The sequence below is a fragment of the Orussus abietinus genome, unplaced genomic scaffold, assembly GCF_000612105.2.
Source record: "Orussus abietinus isolate OABI.00-Male unplaced genomic scaffold, Oabi_2.0 scaffold19, whole genome shotgun sequence".
NCBI classification, from domain to species: Eukaryota; Metazoa; Arthropoda; class Insecta; order Hymenoptera; family Orussidae; genus Orussus; species Orussus abietinus.
This window is the reverse complement of record NW_019395981.1, coordinates 1,513,531-1,529,733: the sequence shown is the minus strand read 5'-3', so window position 1 is coordinate 1,529,733 and position 16,203 is coordinate 1,513,531. Positions and strand designations below refer to the sequence as shown.

At 48.1% G+C, this 16,203-nt stretch overlaps 1 protein-coding gene across 3 annotated transcripts in view; it reads left to right on the top strand.

Annotated features, from left to right (window-relative positions):
* Positions 1-16,203, top strand: part of LOC105699911 — a 52,485-nt gene that overhangs the window by 19,270 nt on the left and 17,012 nt on the right. Inside the window, exons 2-5 of one of the 3 annotated variants that reach the window (XM_012425333.2) lie at positions 6,159-6,521; positions 11,315-11,435; positions 12,185-12,363; positions 13,896-13,988. In XM_012425333.2, the coding sequence (XP_012280756.1) occupies positions 6,159-6,521; positions 11,315-11,435; positions 12,185-12,363; positions 13,896-13,988 (756 nt within the window). Of the gene's footprint in view, positions 1-6,158; positions 6,522-11,314; positions 11,436-12,184; positions 12,364-13,895; positions 13,995-16,203 lie in introns of all 3 variants that reach the window. The other 2 variants (XM_012425332.2, XM_012425334.2) reach the window with 2 other exon arrangements.

Here is a 16,203-nt window from a genome sequence, read left to right as displayed (position 1 = left end):
CGGTAACCCCGAGAGCTCTGGGACCTCCTAGGTTAAGTACCCTCCACCGCGGTCGGTGCATGGTCGGTTGGCCGCGGAAATCTCCTCCCTTTTTCGACTTCCCCTTCAAGATACCGGCCACGACCCACGATTCCGCCACTCTCCGCCGTTTAATATCTCCACTTCATTCGATCGAGGTGCGTAGAGGTGTTACGGTGCGGTAAATTCGAGGATTTTATGCGTGCCTGTATGATGGTCCTCCATCGAAGCGCGCCTCTTCGCTGTCGACTCATCCGCGCAACGTGCTGAGATTTCAATGCGATTCTCGTATACGGAAAAGTGGGGAACCCTGTAGCGGCATATACGTGATCTATCGACGATTCGGATTTAAATGGTCCTATGTGGGAATTCCACCCGGGAGGCCGTGCCAAGTGCAGCGGCGACGTGCCGTGGATGCACCCACCCTTCGGGTCTGCGTTCAGTGAAATCGTCTTTCCCTCTTGCGGGGCAGTTTCTCGGAGAATAGATCTCGAACAATTACTTTGATATGTGTAATCAGAGGGGCGACGGGGCAGGCCATGTCCGTCCGAGTTGGCGTATCTCGAAAATGGCGCTTCGCTACTAGTGGTATACGTCGCGAGAGGGTGCAAACTCGAGTGGAAACGGTCGGTAGGTGGGTACTTGCAGATTCCACGAGTCTCTCAGCGCATGGAATCTGGTCTAAATTCCATGGAGAATCCGCCACTGCCCCGGATGTTACATCCTCGACTCGAATTTCCTGCACTCGACACCCTTACGAGGTGAACTCGCCGCGAGTCCGAGTTGGCCTGTAAAAATGGGGAATCGTTAACCGCCTCGATGGTTGTTAAAAAATAGAAATTTAATTAAATATCACGGAAGAGTTCGGTATTGATACCGTCGAGTTTTGTGCTCTCGAAGTCTCCGTCGTTTCGTCAAACGTGGGGTCACCAGAAATAATCTGCTACTCCATTACTTCGAAACACCTGTTTTACTGACCCTGCTTTCAAGCCGGCTTTCAGTTGCCCGTGACAACCGAGCAAATACGAGTCTTAAACTCAAAGCCGAAGTACGTCCTGAGGACTCCGAAAGTAAAACACGGATTCCACCTGGGAACCTCGGCTTCCCTTACGATTTCTATTCCTGTCTTTCGCTTTTATCAACCGCGAGATCTCTTCCTACCTTGGCTTCCTTTCTCCAGGAAAGGATCGAAACGTCCGTCGCAAAGGGCACGCACAAGGAAACGCGACCGCGATGTCGTTATCCGCGTCAAGGATCGAGTCTTTTGGCATACTTCCAGGTTTCTTTCGGCCCCCTTCGTGGAGAGCACTTTTATCCTGCACCGTCGAAGAGACCCTCGGCTTGGACAAATATTAATACGCGGCTATATGCCCCCCCCCCCCGTTTTTCCCCGGAATTTCCAGAGGACGTTTTCGGATAGCGAGTTCTCCCTGGAAATTTAAAACCAGACTAGGAAGTTCGAAGCTTGCCCCTACGTGAGGGATCTTCACTCGTTCGAGACTTAACTCGACTGGAAGCACATCCTTCGAGGCTCGACATCTTGGTCCTGGTGGCCGGCGAATTTCTCACGAATTTATTCCTAGGAATAAAAATCGCGAAGTCTTCTGATAATTCACCTGCTCATTGGAGGTGCGCCTTTGTAGCCTTTGCGGCCAACGATTTATTTTCTACATCGTTCAGGAAATTTAACTATCGGAACGAGACTCGAAACGCGTCTGCGACTATCGACATCAATGGGCGTCGGTTATTTCTCTATATGAAACCCGGAACGTCGAAATACGTCGACATGGCTGATGGAAGGCTTCGGAAACAATGGCGTGCTGATGCAACGTTTATTGCCGTACGAGAGGATTAGTCGTTCACTCCCCATAAAAGTATTTTTAACACGCGATTATTACGAGCCGGAGGATCGAGCGTCAACCGGCAGAACCTTTGCGTTCTGATTTATCATCTCGATCCGACGTGCTTCGCGTAATGGAAATGAAATGGAATAATTCCGACGCGTCACTCGTCACTCGTGTCTTTCAATATCTATAAAAGTTCACGCGCGAACATACGTCAACGGAAATTGACGTTACAGGGCGACGGGCTTTTTTCCGAGAGAAGGGCGACATGAAATCGAGGGTCGCACCACGAGTAGGTGACAATTCTTACTTGAATGTTAAATCACAGGATGCCTCGAGTCTCGGAAAATTCTATACGGATTATCAATCGAAAAAGTACCGAAATTATTGTAAAAATTGACGAAACCTCCATCGAGCGAAATTTGATTTTGCAGAGAACGTGACAATGTTTCATCGTCGGTTTAATTGGAAGCGAAGTTCAGTGGCTTCGTTTACTCGTTTATCAATTAACGAGTCCAGCTTCATTTTCGGGCGAGCTGTATAATCGAGCGCGAAAATCTGCAATTTTTCCCGAATTATGGTTTGCTCAAGATTCGGAAAAAGTGCGCGTTAGTCGGGTGAATATAGTTAGCCCCTCTCGGAAGTTTGCCGCGGAAGCTCCGCTTGTAGGCAGAGGAAGGAGCAAAAGAAGAAAGGTGCTCGGCCAATAGGAAATCACGTCTACTCAGGATTCTAACAAGCACTACTGACAAGGATTACAAAAAAGTAACCCCCGGTAGCGTTTTCCCCACTTGAAAATCAAGCCAACGAAGCTTTTAACTTCCGGTTTCCTCCTCCCTCGTCTCGCTTTCCTCGCGTTTTCTCTCCCTTTTCCTGACCCCCGTTCCCCACCGTGTTCCTCCGCCATGTCTTATAGATTTCGAAGAACTCTCGATTCGAACTTCAAAAATCGCGGAGTTAAATTATTCCAACGCGATTATTGTAATATCTGAAATCGGGGGCAATTAGACCGCGAGGGAAATCTGAAAAGCCTCATCAGGGGAAAACTATTAGGTGAAATCAAAGGCGTCCTGTGAGGTCAGCGGTAACTTCATCTTCCCTTAGAAGAAGACCACGTTATCGAGTGGATCTAGGGGAATGGGGAAGCCTGGATTAGCGCGATCCATCGGAAGAAGTCCAATCAGCAGGTGGACTCGGGATCAGCGAGATCCGCGACACTTATCCTCCATTCCTGATTTCTGCTCGCGTGACCCTGGGCTGATTGCTCGGATCAGCAGCGAGAAAATCGTCCACCTTGTCCCCATGCAGTCGGTCCACAATGTTGCGGAATTATCAGTGGTTCTGCAATCTGGACCAGTCGACCGCAACCCTTTTGAGAATCGACGTAGCTACGTTCGATGATCAAGGGATGATCCAACGATCGGCCGCCCGCATCATCCTAGACCTATATTATTAAAAACTAATGGCTCTAAATACGTAAACCTAAATCGGCATGGAACTCATCAATGTGAAAGTGGAGATACCAGGGAAAGCTAAAGCCTCGAACCGCGTAATACCTCGAGCCGGGGAATGGGCCGATAGCGTTGCAAAGTTTTTCCTTCGAAACTCCAAAAGAGGATTATAATACCGAAATTACCGGATTAATTACGACGAGCCCGTCAGGAAGTAACCTGGCCGGACGGGGCGATCGGTTCTAGATTATTAATAACTACCCATAAGTTGCAATGCTCGATCGTACGAAAGACGGGAGCAATATTTCGAAGGAAGTTTCCCCTCGAGGAAAGTGGCTTACTGCCCGACACCGAGCGATCCTTCCTCCCTGGGGAATTTTCGGTCAGCTTTCACGCTCCCGGGGTTATACGTCGAATCGAAGCCGAAGGAGTTGCTGCCCCCGCGTTTCGGGTCGTTTTATATTCCGGCGGCTCCCCCGCATCACAATCTATTTCCCTTTTCCTTCGTTTCCTTCGACGATTCGACGCGACTGACAAATTCGGGGCGGGAGTCTTTGAGGCGAGAAACGCGAAAGTACGAGAGGGCCGATCGCTTTACGGGTCTTGGCTGTCTCGCAGGCCGAGAGAAGTGTTTCTCGTTATCCGATTACCCCCAGAAAATAACCTCCAGTGAGTTATGATTAACTTAAATGCGAGCTGGCCGGACCACGCGTAAGCAAATTTCCTTTCATTAGCCTGCCAGAGAAGCGCCCGTCGACCGGCGACTATGCACGGATGCGGAAACGACGCGCGCTCGTTCTTCAAGTATCGACCTCTCGAACGGCGTCCCTCCTCGAGACTTCGCGTTGTTGTTTTACATCGGCGAACGTTCCCCGCTAATTCCGTTCTTGGGATCCTTCCGCTTAATAAATTCTCTGACATCCTTTGTGGCCGTTTGCGCGCAAACGTTTTTACGTCCGACGAGTAGCCGTCACGTGCCGTTTTTTAGAAGTTTCCGCAATCGCAAAAAGAGGGATCCGACAATTGGCCCTTTGAGACCGGGTTACGAACTTCCGGGTATAAAGAGTAACGGAGGGCGAGCGTCAAAGAGCTCCCCAAAGATCGGTTTTTTTCCTAATGAAACGTACCAACGAATACGGCTGGTTTCTCAACCTCTGCCTCTTCGGCGCGTTTACGCCGGTGATATTAATATTATCCCCTAGGCGCTACAAAATGCAGGGAGTCCGTGGAGGCGATTTGAGAAATCGGGTAATAATAGAACTGACTACCCTGCCGATGGACTTTCCTCGTTCATTACCGGCTTAAAAGAATCCATGCATATTCGTTAGGGAATTATCTTAAATTAAATCCGATTCCCAGGAAGTTAATCACGAAAATTGCGTATGCAAATGGGGATTTATAAACTCGGAAGGTAAGCAATCGGACGTTCGGTGATGTTTCGACGAGCCGATCTCCCTGTACACAGATGAATTTTTCGTATCAAATGACGAGTTTCGAAAGCTCCGGTCACGTGTCGAATTTAGAGCTATTATGAGGGATTAACGAAAGAGGTGACGCGGTAATCGATGCACCGTGACTCGAACGACGGATTGGAATATCTGTCTGAGATGAAATGCAGTTAAAGGGTAGAAAAGTCTCTTAAAGGTAGAAAGGTAGATGCGTGTAACTCCTCCCATATCGTGACCCTTAAACGACCAATTCCGGATCCTCTAATTGTACTTCCACTAGATGGCGATCCAGATACTGTTCCCAATTATGACAAATTACATATAATTAGAAGTGTTGGAGGAGAAACTAGGGGGGAGAAACGTTGCAAATGGTCGCGGTCGTGAATATATGCACGAGCATATTTTGTATCCTGTCAGCTCGGCGGGAGCAAGGAGGGTGGTTTATTTCTTCGGCAGACACCTCGGCATGTATTCCACATCGACATATATCGCTTAGAGGTTTCTTCGACAATTCTGGTTCTTAACGCTCTATACCCCGAGACATTCGATGATTATCTGGAATTTAGCCTTACGACCGTACAGAATTCTGCCGAATTCTAGACAGACTTTAAGCACCCATTAACTTCGAATTCCGGTCTCATCTCGATTTTCCATAAAGAAGATGCCCACCAGCTATCGAGTTTCGATAAATAGGAAAACCTCGATAATTGCCGAGGCGTCTTGAGGGTGTCGAGGGTCATCGAAATATCGCTAACGATCACCGGTGGAATATTCAGAGGAATGATCGAGTGCACGCATCGGACGTTCGATTCTATGGGGGAGCGAAAAGGGGTGCCATGGGCCACTCCAGTCACCGAAACGACCCCATCGGAGAGAAGCACCCGTCGGCCAGACATCTGTCAAAGGCGCGAATTAAATCGGGAACCTCGCCTTCTAAAATAAGACCGCCTAAAATGGAATTCGGACATTACCGGAAGCTTGCCGCAACTCGGAGGTCGGAAACAATCATTCCGCCCTAAATGTCCCACTGAAAGCCATTTCTGGATTGGTCCTATAAATATACCGGGGACCGGAAGGATCGATATCGAATCTCCGCCGGATGGTCAAACAAAGCCAACATCCCGTTTTACAGGGTGCTGGGACTCCAACTAAAAGCTCGAGGTATTAAAATCGATCATCGGCGTCGTAAACGCGTCGAGCCGAATTCTTGCGTGTCGGTCGTGTCGTTTTGTCGACTAACATTGAAATTTATCGGCCGGATTTATCCACCTAGGGACCCTAGGCATTTCGCACCCCGACCACCGACAAATAACCCCTTCCAACCTCGCGATCAAACGCTCGTCAGGATCGATTTGAAAATCCGGTAATAAGCGCACTTTTCTTTTTTCTTTTTCCAGATTCGACGCAGCTGGTGATCAAGAGCATAAACGTCCCCTCGTCGGTGATGGCCGGCGAGACGGATCACGTAATTTTGGACTGCGATTACGACCTGGAGAACACGTCTAAGGACGGTCTGGTGGTGAAGTGGTTCCTCAACACGGAGGACCTCGTGTTCCAGTGGATCCATGGGAGCAAGCCCTTGGCCAGCGAGATAGTCGCCAAATACATCGATCTGGACTACAAAGCCAGCAACGATTCCGGCACCATGTACCGAGCCATGAAATTGAACAACCCTGATACGAAATTGACCGGCGAGTACACCTGTGTCATCTCGACGTTCACCGACGAGCAGACGTCCAGCAAGCTGATGGTGGTATTTTGTGAGTGTCTCTTTAGCTGTAGTCGGCCCCGTTTCCCGAATTTCTCCCAAAAGCCGCGGGAACGAGATGGAGCTCGACTCGACGTTTAATCACGGGACCCTTTCCGTAAATAAGGCGCGAGACTCGCGGGAGGGAACGAAGTCTCCGACGACCAGGGTGCGGGACTCGGTCCCCGTTCCTCCACCCTCGGGCACTGTGATCCCACGGTCAATATGGCGGAGGCTAAAAGGTAGCTTAGCGAGGAAGACGCGGAGAGGTCTTAAGCCCATCGTGCAATAAAACGTACGAGAGCAAGATGTAACGGGCCACGGGACCGGAGCCGAGGATCCTGCGGTAAAGACGAAGGTGGATGCCCGATGGCAACATCGGGGTGAAAACGAAGCGCAGGGTGGAAACTGTTTCCACAAACTCCCGGTTTCCTTCTACCCGATCAATTCCCGTGAATTTCCAAGAGGATTAAAATCCCCGACGAAGGGTGCAACTGTAACGATTTTTGCTAGAGAATTTCTTCTGACCCTTTTCCCGAAAAAAATTAATCGAGTCGCAATCGTACTTATCTATGAGTCTTTGGAATTACACCGGAGAAATGGGAGAACTTTACTTAAATCGAATTAATTATTGCTTGGGGCTACTTGTTAACCGAGTGGCTTTTTACATGAGTACTTGACTCGTGTACAGTTGATGTTACGTTTGAAAAGTGTTACAATGGTACCCCATCTCCCTTTCTCCCAAGAAAACGGAGCAGGCTCTTCACGGAGAGGCAAGGGGCGCCGCAATAAACCCGATGTCGACTCGTAGCCTAACTTTATGCAAACTCGGGCACGCGTCGACGCGGTCTTTTAAACGCGGAGTTTACCGAATCGACGGGGGCCGTGTGTTGGGGCCGGTCGTGGTGGATCGTGCCAAAGGTGCAACGAGGATCTCCGCGGTCGGGGCAGATGGCGTGCACGCGATACCCACCTTGTTGGAAAGGTCTACACGCCTCGATATAGTGTATCGGGCGCGACGACCCGCTCGAATCGATACCCCAGCTATAGTGGCACCCTTCGAGGAAACATGCAGACCGCGGCAAATGTCTCAGTTATCGATACTGCCCAGTCATTTGACAGACGGGTGCGATCGATCGCCTTTTTATTCCCTCTACTCCCATTAACCCCTTGCCATACTTTGACGAGTCTAACTCGCGATAACAATTTCGGGTCAGTCACGAGTCAGATCTCAATTTCGTATGAAACAAATATTCCGGTTTAGCGAGCATCTTTCCTCACCATTCCGGCGCGTTTTCTGAAAATTCTCGCGGATTTTACCGCGTTAATTTATACGGCAAAGGGTTAAGCCAACGTGAAAATGGCGTCAAAAAGGTCTCGTTTACCGAACTTTTCCCCGAACGTTCACAACGTGAAGACTGACTCTAAGAAAGGACCCTCCACTCGTGGAATTTAAATTCTTTTAAAAATTGTTCAGACATTTACAAAATTTCTATACAGATTGAAATTTCATGAGAGTCAGGATCTTCCTTATAGTCTCTTTATTCGCGGTGGTAGAGCTTTAAATAATTCCGTACCCCCAGTTTGGAGATGAAGAAATTTTTTTCGCGGATGGTTGCCTCCTTGGATGGCACTTTTGCATCCCTTTAACCCCTTGGCATACAATGACGTCCGGGAGACGTCGTTCATTTCATGTGCTATTGAAGACTTTGACGTCTCCGAGACGTCAAGAACTGCCTCCGGCCAAATTAAATAATATTTTTTCGACGCATCAAATTCCGTTTTATTTGTATGTCAAGGGGTTAAGGAGGTCCAAGGCGTGACTCGAGGCGTCGAATTTTCAGGACGCAACTTGGATACCGCGCGTCCATTTAGGAGGTCAGGTCGCGGCCAAATGGACTCGTCAACCGATTCGTCGATAAAAAGCCACGTGCACGTATCGCTCGGGGTATAACAAATGAACTGCAACGTCGGGCTTCGTATAACCCGGACGGCGGCAGACGCAACGAAATCGACACGCGTCGATACGCGGAGCCATACCATTGATCGGTTTTGGCCCAATGAATCTCCACTGACAGCCGTGCGGTCTTGCGTTGACATGCGACCATCTGCGTCTGGTAAAGTGGAATTGCCTGCTCCTGGTTACATCATTCCGCGTGTTCCGTGTGCGTTCGACGCGTTCCGTACGTCCCGCATGCCCTGTACGTTCGGTACACGCCGAGTCTCCTGCGATCGACGCCACGACACGAGACAGATAATTACTTAGTACGCCGACGATCGAGCGGCCTCCTTTCCGCAAAATTAATTCCGCCAACAATTAATTCCCCGGGAGATGACGAATTCGAGGATCCCTCGACCCTTTAGTCGATCCCGCGGGAGCGACGCGTTTCCGCTCTCCGATGGATTCGATCTCGCCCGCCTTTTCGATCAACGAGCCGATCATGCCGCATGCGGAATAATTAACGCGGGGGTTAACGATCCATAACGCCGACAGAACGTGGACGTAAACGAGTCTTGGGTTAAATCCAGCCGGGTCTCGACGTTCGTATCGAGGAAGCAGGCGAGAAGCGAGGCAAGTCCCGATTTCCTTCTCTTTTTTTCTTCCCTCCGAATAGGAATAATGAACCGAGGGTAATTAATTTAATCGCGATGAGAAATAATCTCCGTATAAATCCAGAGAGAGGCAGCGGACGGCGGGCGCGCATAACCGGGCCGGGAATACAAACGCAACCTATACAATTTGCATGTTGATCCCCGTGATAAATGGCGATAGCCACAATCCGTTTTGTCCTCGGTTAGATTGCCGTGCACTTATATGCGTATAATCGGGCCGCGCTCATCGCCGGTGATTTCGCGATGTGTCCGGCCTGGCCGGCATTATTTCAGGGGAAATTAATACCGAAACGAGCGACCTGGCCAGAGCTCGCTTTACCGCCCCATGTTTACGGGCCGACTCAAAGGCCTCGACTATAAGAAGTAATCGCCGTTTCTACCGCTGGATCTTTAGGGAGGAGAGAGGGAAAGAGACAGAGAGCTCATCTTCTACGGGTGGTTAGCGGAAGAGAAACTTTCAATGGTACAAACCGGCTGAGATTCCTTTGACTCGGGGCTCGACGGCAAGAAACCTACGGTAATTTATTCAAAGCCTGTATTCGGCGGTGCCTCCCAGCATCCCGAATCCCTCCCCTCGGTTTTGCGTTAGTCATTTCCGCGAAAATCGGATTTATTCCGAGGGCAGTATCTCTAAAAAGCGCACCGTGCGCCCTGCGCTCGAGAGCGTGCGCGCCTTCGCGGATTCTTCCTCGAACGAGCGGGACGACTGCGCTTTAATTTCCTTTTCTTCTTGTGTGTGTTCTTTTTCTCTTCCGCCGCGAGGAATCCCATTCAAGGATTCGCCCCCGCTTCGTTAGCATCCTGCCGCAGAAACGCGTCGCGAAATTCCGGAGGCCGGAACGAGTCGAGGGAGGTCTCGTCTCCTTTGACCGAATCGGCTTTTCGGATCGCGTCCCACTACCGCGGAGATCGTTTTCGCGATTCCCCGCGAGGTTAACGAAAACGTTACTTTCGAGTACCTCGAGTTGGCCCTAAATAGAGCTGGAAATCGTGACGATATATCTCGTTGGGGCGCGACGTTACCTGATGGTGTTCCCCCTGGGTGCGCCCGTTACTTCGTCCAGGCTGCGTGCCCGTGTCGCATCGATCATTACGCCGAGTATGCGTGCTGTCTCTATATTTAGCGAGCCTCTTCCTTGTCGGAGTAAATTTCTCGGACTTTCCCTCTCGTGCCCTCCGTTTGCCGGGGTCTTTCTCCGTCTCCATTGACGGGCGACGTCCGCCCGATCGCATCGGTTTCCGGATTTCGAGTTCACCTTTATCGGAAGATCGACGACGCATCGGTGCCTGTTACCCGGAACGACCGAAATCGAGGGCTCGGATAATATAAATGTCCATTTCCGTGCCCCGTGCAAATAGATAATACCCGGAACATCGAGCTTTTTAACGCGTACCGCCGTGTACTCATCATGTCGACAAAAATGTACGACACAGCGTCGATGTATCGCCAGCCGGTGTATCCGCGAAGTTACATCGCTCTATCGGACCCGGAAATGGATACTTCCCGTCGTCGGAACATTAAACATTAAAAATTCCAGCCGATCGGTCATTGCCAGAGCGAGTGTTCCTGTTAAGGTCGTTGCGCAGGAGGTTACAGGGCTCCATTAAATCCCGCAGCCTGGCCGTCTTGTTAATGGAAAAGCAAAAGTTTCGGGCAATCGGTCACCCCGGATGTAATTTCACGTGTCCGTGGGAAACTCGAGAAGACACGCTTTTTAAGGGACGCACTCTCTCCGTCACCTCGGCCGGCTCCGCAATATTTCTCCACTTTCCCGACGCTTCGTCCTGCTCCGGCTTTCCCTATTCCGGGGAAAAATCGCCGGAAAATGGAGAGCGCACCAAGTTACGCGGGAATTCCGCATTGCCGCGGTAATGCAGCGGCACATTCCGCAATACACCATCTATCCATTACCATTGTACGGCATTTCTACCCTGCGGGAGTCGCTCCCGAATTAGCCGCGATCGGTTGCGTGGGGCACTTCCACGTGGAGCCGAATGTCGTCTAAATGAAATAAAATCAATGTTTCCGGGACCGGGATCGATCGTTTTCGGGGTACGCGAAGGCTTTCCCTCCCGTGTTCTCGCGGGGCAAACAGATGCCGAACCGAAAGGAAGAGTTCGGAGTTGCTCTTTTTGATACTCTCGGCCGGAAGAGGCTGCATGCAAGGTACCAACGCGAAACCTTTGTTCCAGCTCCAGAAGAGAAATTTGACCTAACGGTTCAAAGAAGAAACGTGGACAATGAAGATGTCATGGAGGCGTCATGCAGCGCCGAAGGGCTGCTCCCTCGGCCGACTCTTGACATCTCCGTCGAGTAAGTACAAAGTACAGTGTCAAGAGTGCGGATTTCTTCATCCGGCTTCACTCGCAGCTGCTGCCCGTCATGAAAGCTCGCTCGCTACGAGAAAAGTCGGATAAGCAAATCCTCTCTGGCGTAATATCCACTCGAGCTTCAACTTCCTTGACCTTAAGGAATAATTGAACTTCGGGAGTCGAGCGACTCGTCCGAGCCTCGGAGGAAATTCAATTAGTACATTGGATCTGCATTCAGCTTGACTAACTCGTTAAATTAAATTTAAATAATTTTTCCACCAGGCGGTAGACGCAACCCAGCTCGAGATTTCAAAGTTTCGCCGTCCCGGGGCCCAGTTTATCGTCCCACGCCCTCGCCAAATTTTTTGTTTTTTTTTTCTCTTTTTTTTCAGAGGTAAAATCTTTTCAGGACTCGAGCCAACATCCTAGGCAACACCTAAACTAAAGCCTCGCCATGTGGGATTTTTTTCTTTCGGGGAGATACGAGCCTCTAATGTTGGAAAAGCGCTCCTAACCATAACTGGGAAAAAATTGACTAGTCGACTTTCGGAAATGTTGCCAGCTCTAGTCGCGACGGGGATGTGCCAAATGTTGCATTGAACGTTTAGGGTTGTCTGCCAAGTTAGTACTTCGTTTTGGGGCTGGCTAGTTTCTTGGTCCAGAGACGAGTCTGCCGAATTTATCTCGCAACTTCGACTTATATGTTAAAGACGTTCTAAAAACCCTCTGGGAAATTATCCGTATTTTCAGGAACGTGGAGTCGGAGAAACCGTCAAAACCTGTCGTCACTCTGCGGGATGATCAACGATACGACATTTTGTCGAGAGTGACGTTAAAGCACGATGAGCTTCCCGAATCTGCGGTCGTAAAGTGTGTCCTCAGCATTCCGGAGGCTGGATACAACGTTACACGAGAAAAAATCTACGTTGGTTAGTGACCGTTTTAACACCTATTCCAAACTATACTAACATTCGTCAAGTGACATACGCAATCGACGGTGCATTATTCTGAATGAAAGCACCCATTAACGTTGCAAAAGCACTTACACGTCAGTGCTGGATAATCGGTATTACTAAACGTGTGAGTTACTTGTGTCCGTTAGTAAATTTAAGTCAAGTCGTTAAGTCAAACGATCACGGCTCAATTATTGAGTTTGAGCAGTTAGGACACTTTTTTAACGAATCCCGAATTTTAAGGCGTATCTAAAGAAATGTGTCGATTGAGATTCCTATCCAATACCAACGGCCAACTGTTTAACGACGAAATTACCGAAGCACGTTACCGATAAATATTATATTATTTCAACCCCTTCACGTTCTCCTAATACCCCAGCAATTAGCCGCAAGGTAAATCCCCCTATAGATATCGCAATTCTATTTGTCTAGCAATTATGTAGATAATATGTGCGCAGTTAATGTATTTACGTTTGATAGGGGTTTCAGTGATATTTCGGTAGAAGGTTTATGGGCAATTAACGGTTGCATTAATACGCAATTTTACTCGGCAACCCCCCCTGTTCACACATCAGTGTTTACCATTTTACCATACGAATATTCGACTTTGTTGTTGACGACTTCCGCCAATACTTTCTTTGTGTATTTTATTTTATTTTAATGTGCACTTTTCGATAGAATTTAAGATATGCAGGAAACTAGGCGTTTAAGCAGTACTTCTTTACACACCCTTTATTCCTTTCTGTCCGCTATTTGCACACAAAAAGTGGTTATTTTTTACTTGGCGCAGATCAACGCGTGTAAGCTTTAAACTGAAATCTTCGAAAGATTTCTCTATTATACTCTACATCTGGTGGCTCCTCAAGTATCGATAGTTGTTAACAAGGTACAGTACAGCGACTGCGAGTGGATCAATAAGCAATCTCATTTATCGTTTGTCATTTTAATGTACTCTGTGTTCACGCCCTTTCACGTCAACGCCACAATCCGTAACGCAATAGATTTCAAGACCTCACGACTACCAAATCATTACTAACATTTTAGTGTTCCGCAAACATTGTACAATTAAGTAAAACAAAACGATCCGATATTAATATACATTATTCTACATCGATGGCGCAAGTAAAAAATAATTGCTCACTAGTCAATGGATTTTTAATAATTCACTAACTCGCCCACGGATACGCAGAGACTGGTGTTTTAAATAACGTCCTTGTGTGCTTTTCGCTATTGCTTATCCGATATAATTCTTATCAATTCCGCCCTCTTCCTTGCTCCGTTATCCACCGCAACTTTTACTTCTCATTCTCCACCCTCGTAGGGTTGAAATTTCTCACGTTGACCGTGCTCTTTTTAACTTTATTAATACATACTCAACGGAGCTTTAATTCCGATTCTACGCTTAAGGGTGGAGATTGGAATTCCTCGATTTCCTAGATTCTCTTATTTTCTCGTAGAAGCGTTGACCGGTTACTAGCTAGAGGCTGTATGTGGTGTTTATTGTGCAGGAACGCCTACCGCTACTCCTACTGCTACCTCGAAGCTGCTGAGAAAAATGGAGATCCAGGCGCTAAACAACACAGAACCAGACTCTGACAATGGTGGTGGTAAGATTGAGATACCGCAATCCCTGTAAGAGCATTTATCGCCACCATAAACCACCAATTATCGGGAAGCTTTTTCTCCTGGCTTGCAATCGGACATGCTTAAAGCAGAAAGCCTATTTTTCTTTTTTCTTCAATGGCGCTTCTTCCATAAATCTAGCTTTTACCTCCTGAAAAGTACTAGCCCAAAATTTATCCCATAAAAGAGCGTCAAGAGCTCTCGGGATATCATTTTTATATTTCTTCATTAATTTACTCTATCAGGCTACACGGTAGCGTTTGTCCGTTCGAGGAACCATTCCAACGAAAATGTTTCTCAGCGAACAAATGCCTGCCAAAGAAGCACCGTGGAACGGTACCGTGTTCGCCGCGGGATAAGCTCTAGCTACAATGTTCCGCTTGTAAGGGTACTTTCAAGGAGGGAGAAAAAGCGACGATCTGATAGCGTCTATGCCGATCCCCGCAGTAAGCAGGACACTCGCTTTTAACCCTGCTAAAAGTGATCGATCGAAGAGAAGCTTCGACAGCCGTACCTTCGGGCGACAAAAAGTTTCGACCATTTCCTATCTCGAACCGAAACTAAAATCCCTCAAACTTGGTATTCACTGGCAATCCTGTGTTTTGCCGGATTCTGGATTAAAATTGTACGTAAAAATGGAGGTTTACATTTTTTTTTTTTATAATCACGAGGTTTACATATTTTTCTTAATAATCGCAAATTTGGTATCCACTGGCAGTCCAACGCTTCGCCGGATTCTGGATTTAAATTGTACGTAAAAATTGAGGTTTACATATTTTTTTATTGTATAATCAGGAGATTTATATATATTTTTGTATACTGACGAGGTCTTCAAGACGCCCTGCATCTTCGTAAGACCGAGAGAGGAAGGACGAGGAGGTCCTTGACACGCTTTCCTGTAATAAGTTCTTCCGGGATTTCGTAACTGGCTTTCGAGAACCTCCATAACTCAAGGATGTCGCTTTCAGATGGGTATATTGTCGAGACTCGATCCAATAACTAGCATTTTCTTTGAACACTCCAATGTATCCGTTATTGAATTCGGCTACAAGGCATTATATAGAGCTGGAATGGTGTCACTCGTATCGATTCCAGACTGCTTCGGGTTGATTCAACACCGTTCTGGATTTATACGGAGACAATGGAATTGTGCGGCACTCTTCGACAGAACTTAACGGTATCGAAGCACACGGCCAATTCCGCGTGGTTGGATCAAATTTTGCGGTTCTTTCCGGCCGAACGGGAATACTTTCGGTTAATTTTGCGAAATTGAAACGGTTTAATGGATACATTTCATCAGGGCTCGAGGCCCTGTTAAAACGTTACGAACGACAGTGCCTCGCGTTTGGATCTCCTAAAAAGTGTGGAACAAATTTGGCCCACGTAGTTTGGCATGCTTTTGCAGCTACTCCCTGTCACGATATGCTTCAGCTTAGATTAGCTTCGTGTAGATCTAAAACTACTCATTGCCTCTGCTTATGAAGCGCTTTTCTGCAGACTAGCCGGGGAATGCGTTTTCTCAGACGTTGCATTATTTCCTCGCGAATCGGATGAATTAAAGGCTCGAAACGAAAGGGTTTGATTGCAGTCTCCGCTTTCTATCGATTTTGGACTCCGGGGAAATAATGGCAATGACACGCAAGAATGGGCTCGATCAAAAGAGACGTATCGTCCGATGTCACTTATTCAGACTTGGCTAAGTGACGCGCACCCCTGCAGTCGACCCTTTGGTCTTTCCCCCGACGGTGCTTATTACCGCATTGTCCCCAAGAGTAGATACTTCTCGAGATAAGAGTAACGACGAGGTGGAGGATTCGTTTCGCGAGTGCGGGGGAAACCCGCCATTAAAGTACGAGCCGAGTGGCTCGATTCCTCTTGCGGTCTTCCAAGCCTTCCGGATCCAACTTCGAAATTCGGTCCCCCGAAGATGGCCTCGAGGATTCAAAGCCGACGCTTTCAAACGGAACTTTATTCTTCCAAGAGTTCGGCAACTCGTGTCCGTATCAGCAGAATGACGTGAAACCATACTCCGAGCCCGAAAAGAAACGAGCATGCTTTACGGTACTTTTTCACTTTGCAGTTCGCGCCAACTACCTCCCTCCGCGAACTTCATTTCCGTACTTTTCAACCTTTCTCTTTCGATCCCTTCTGGATTTTGCGCTCGGCTTGAAAAAAGGTAATGGAATCGAAATT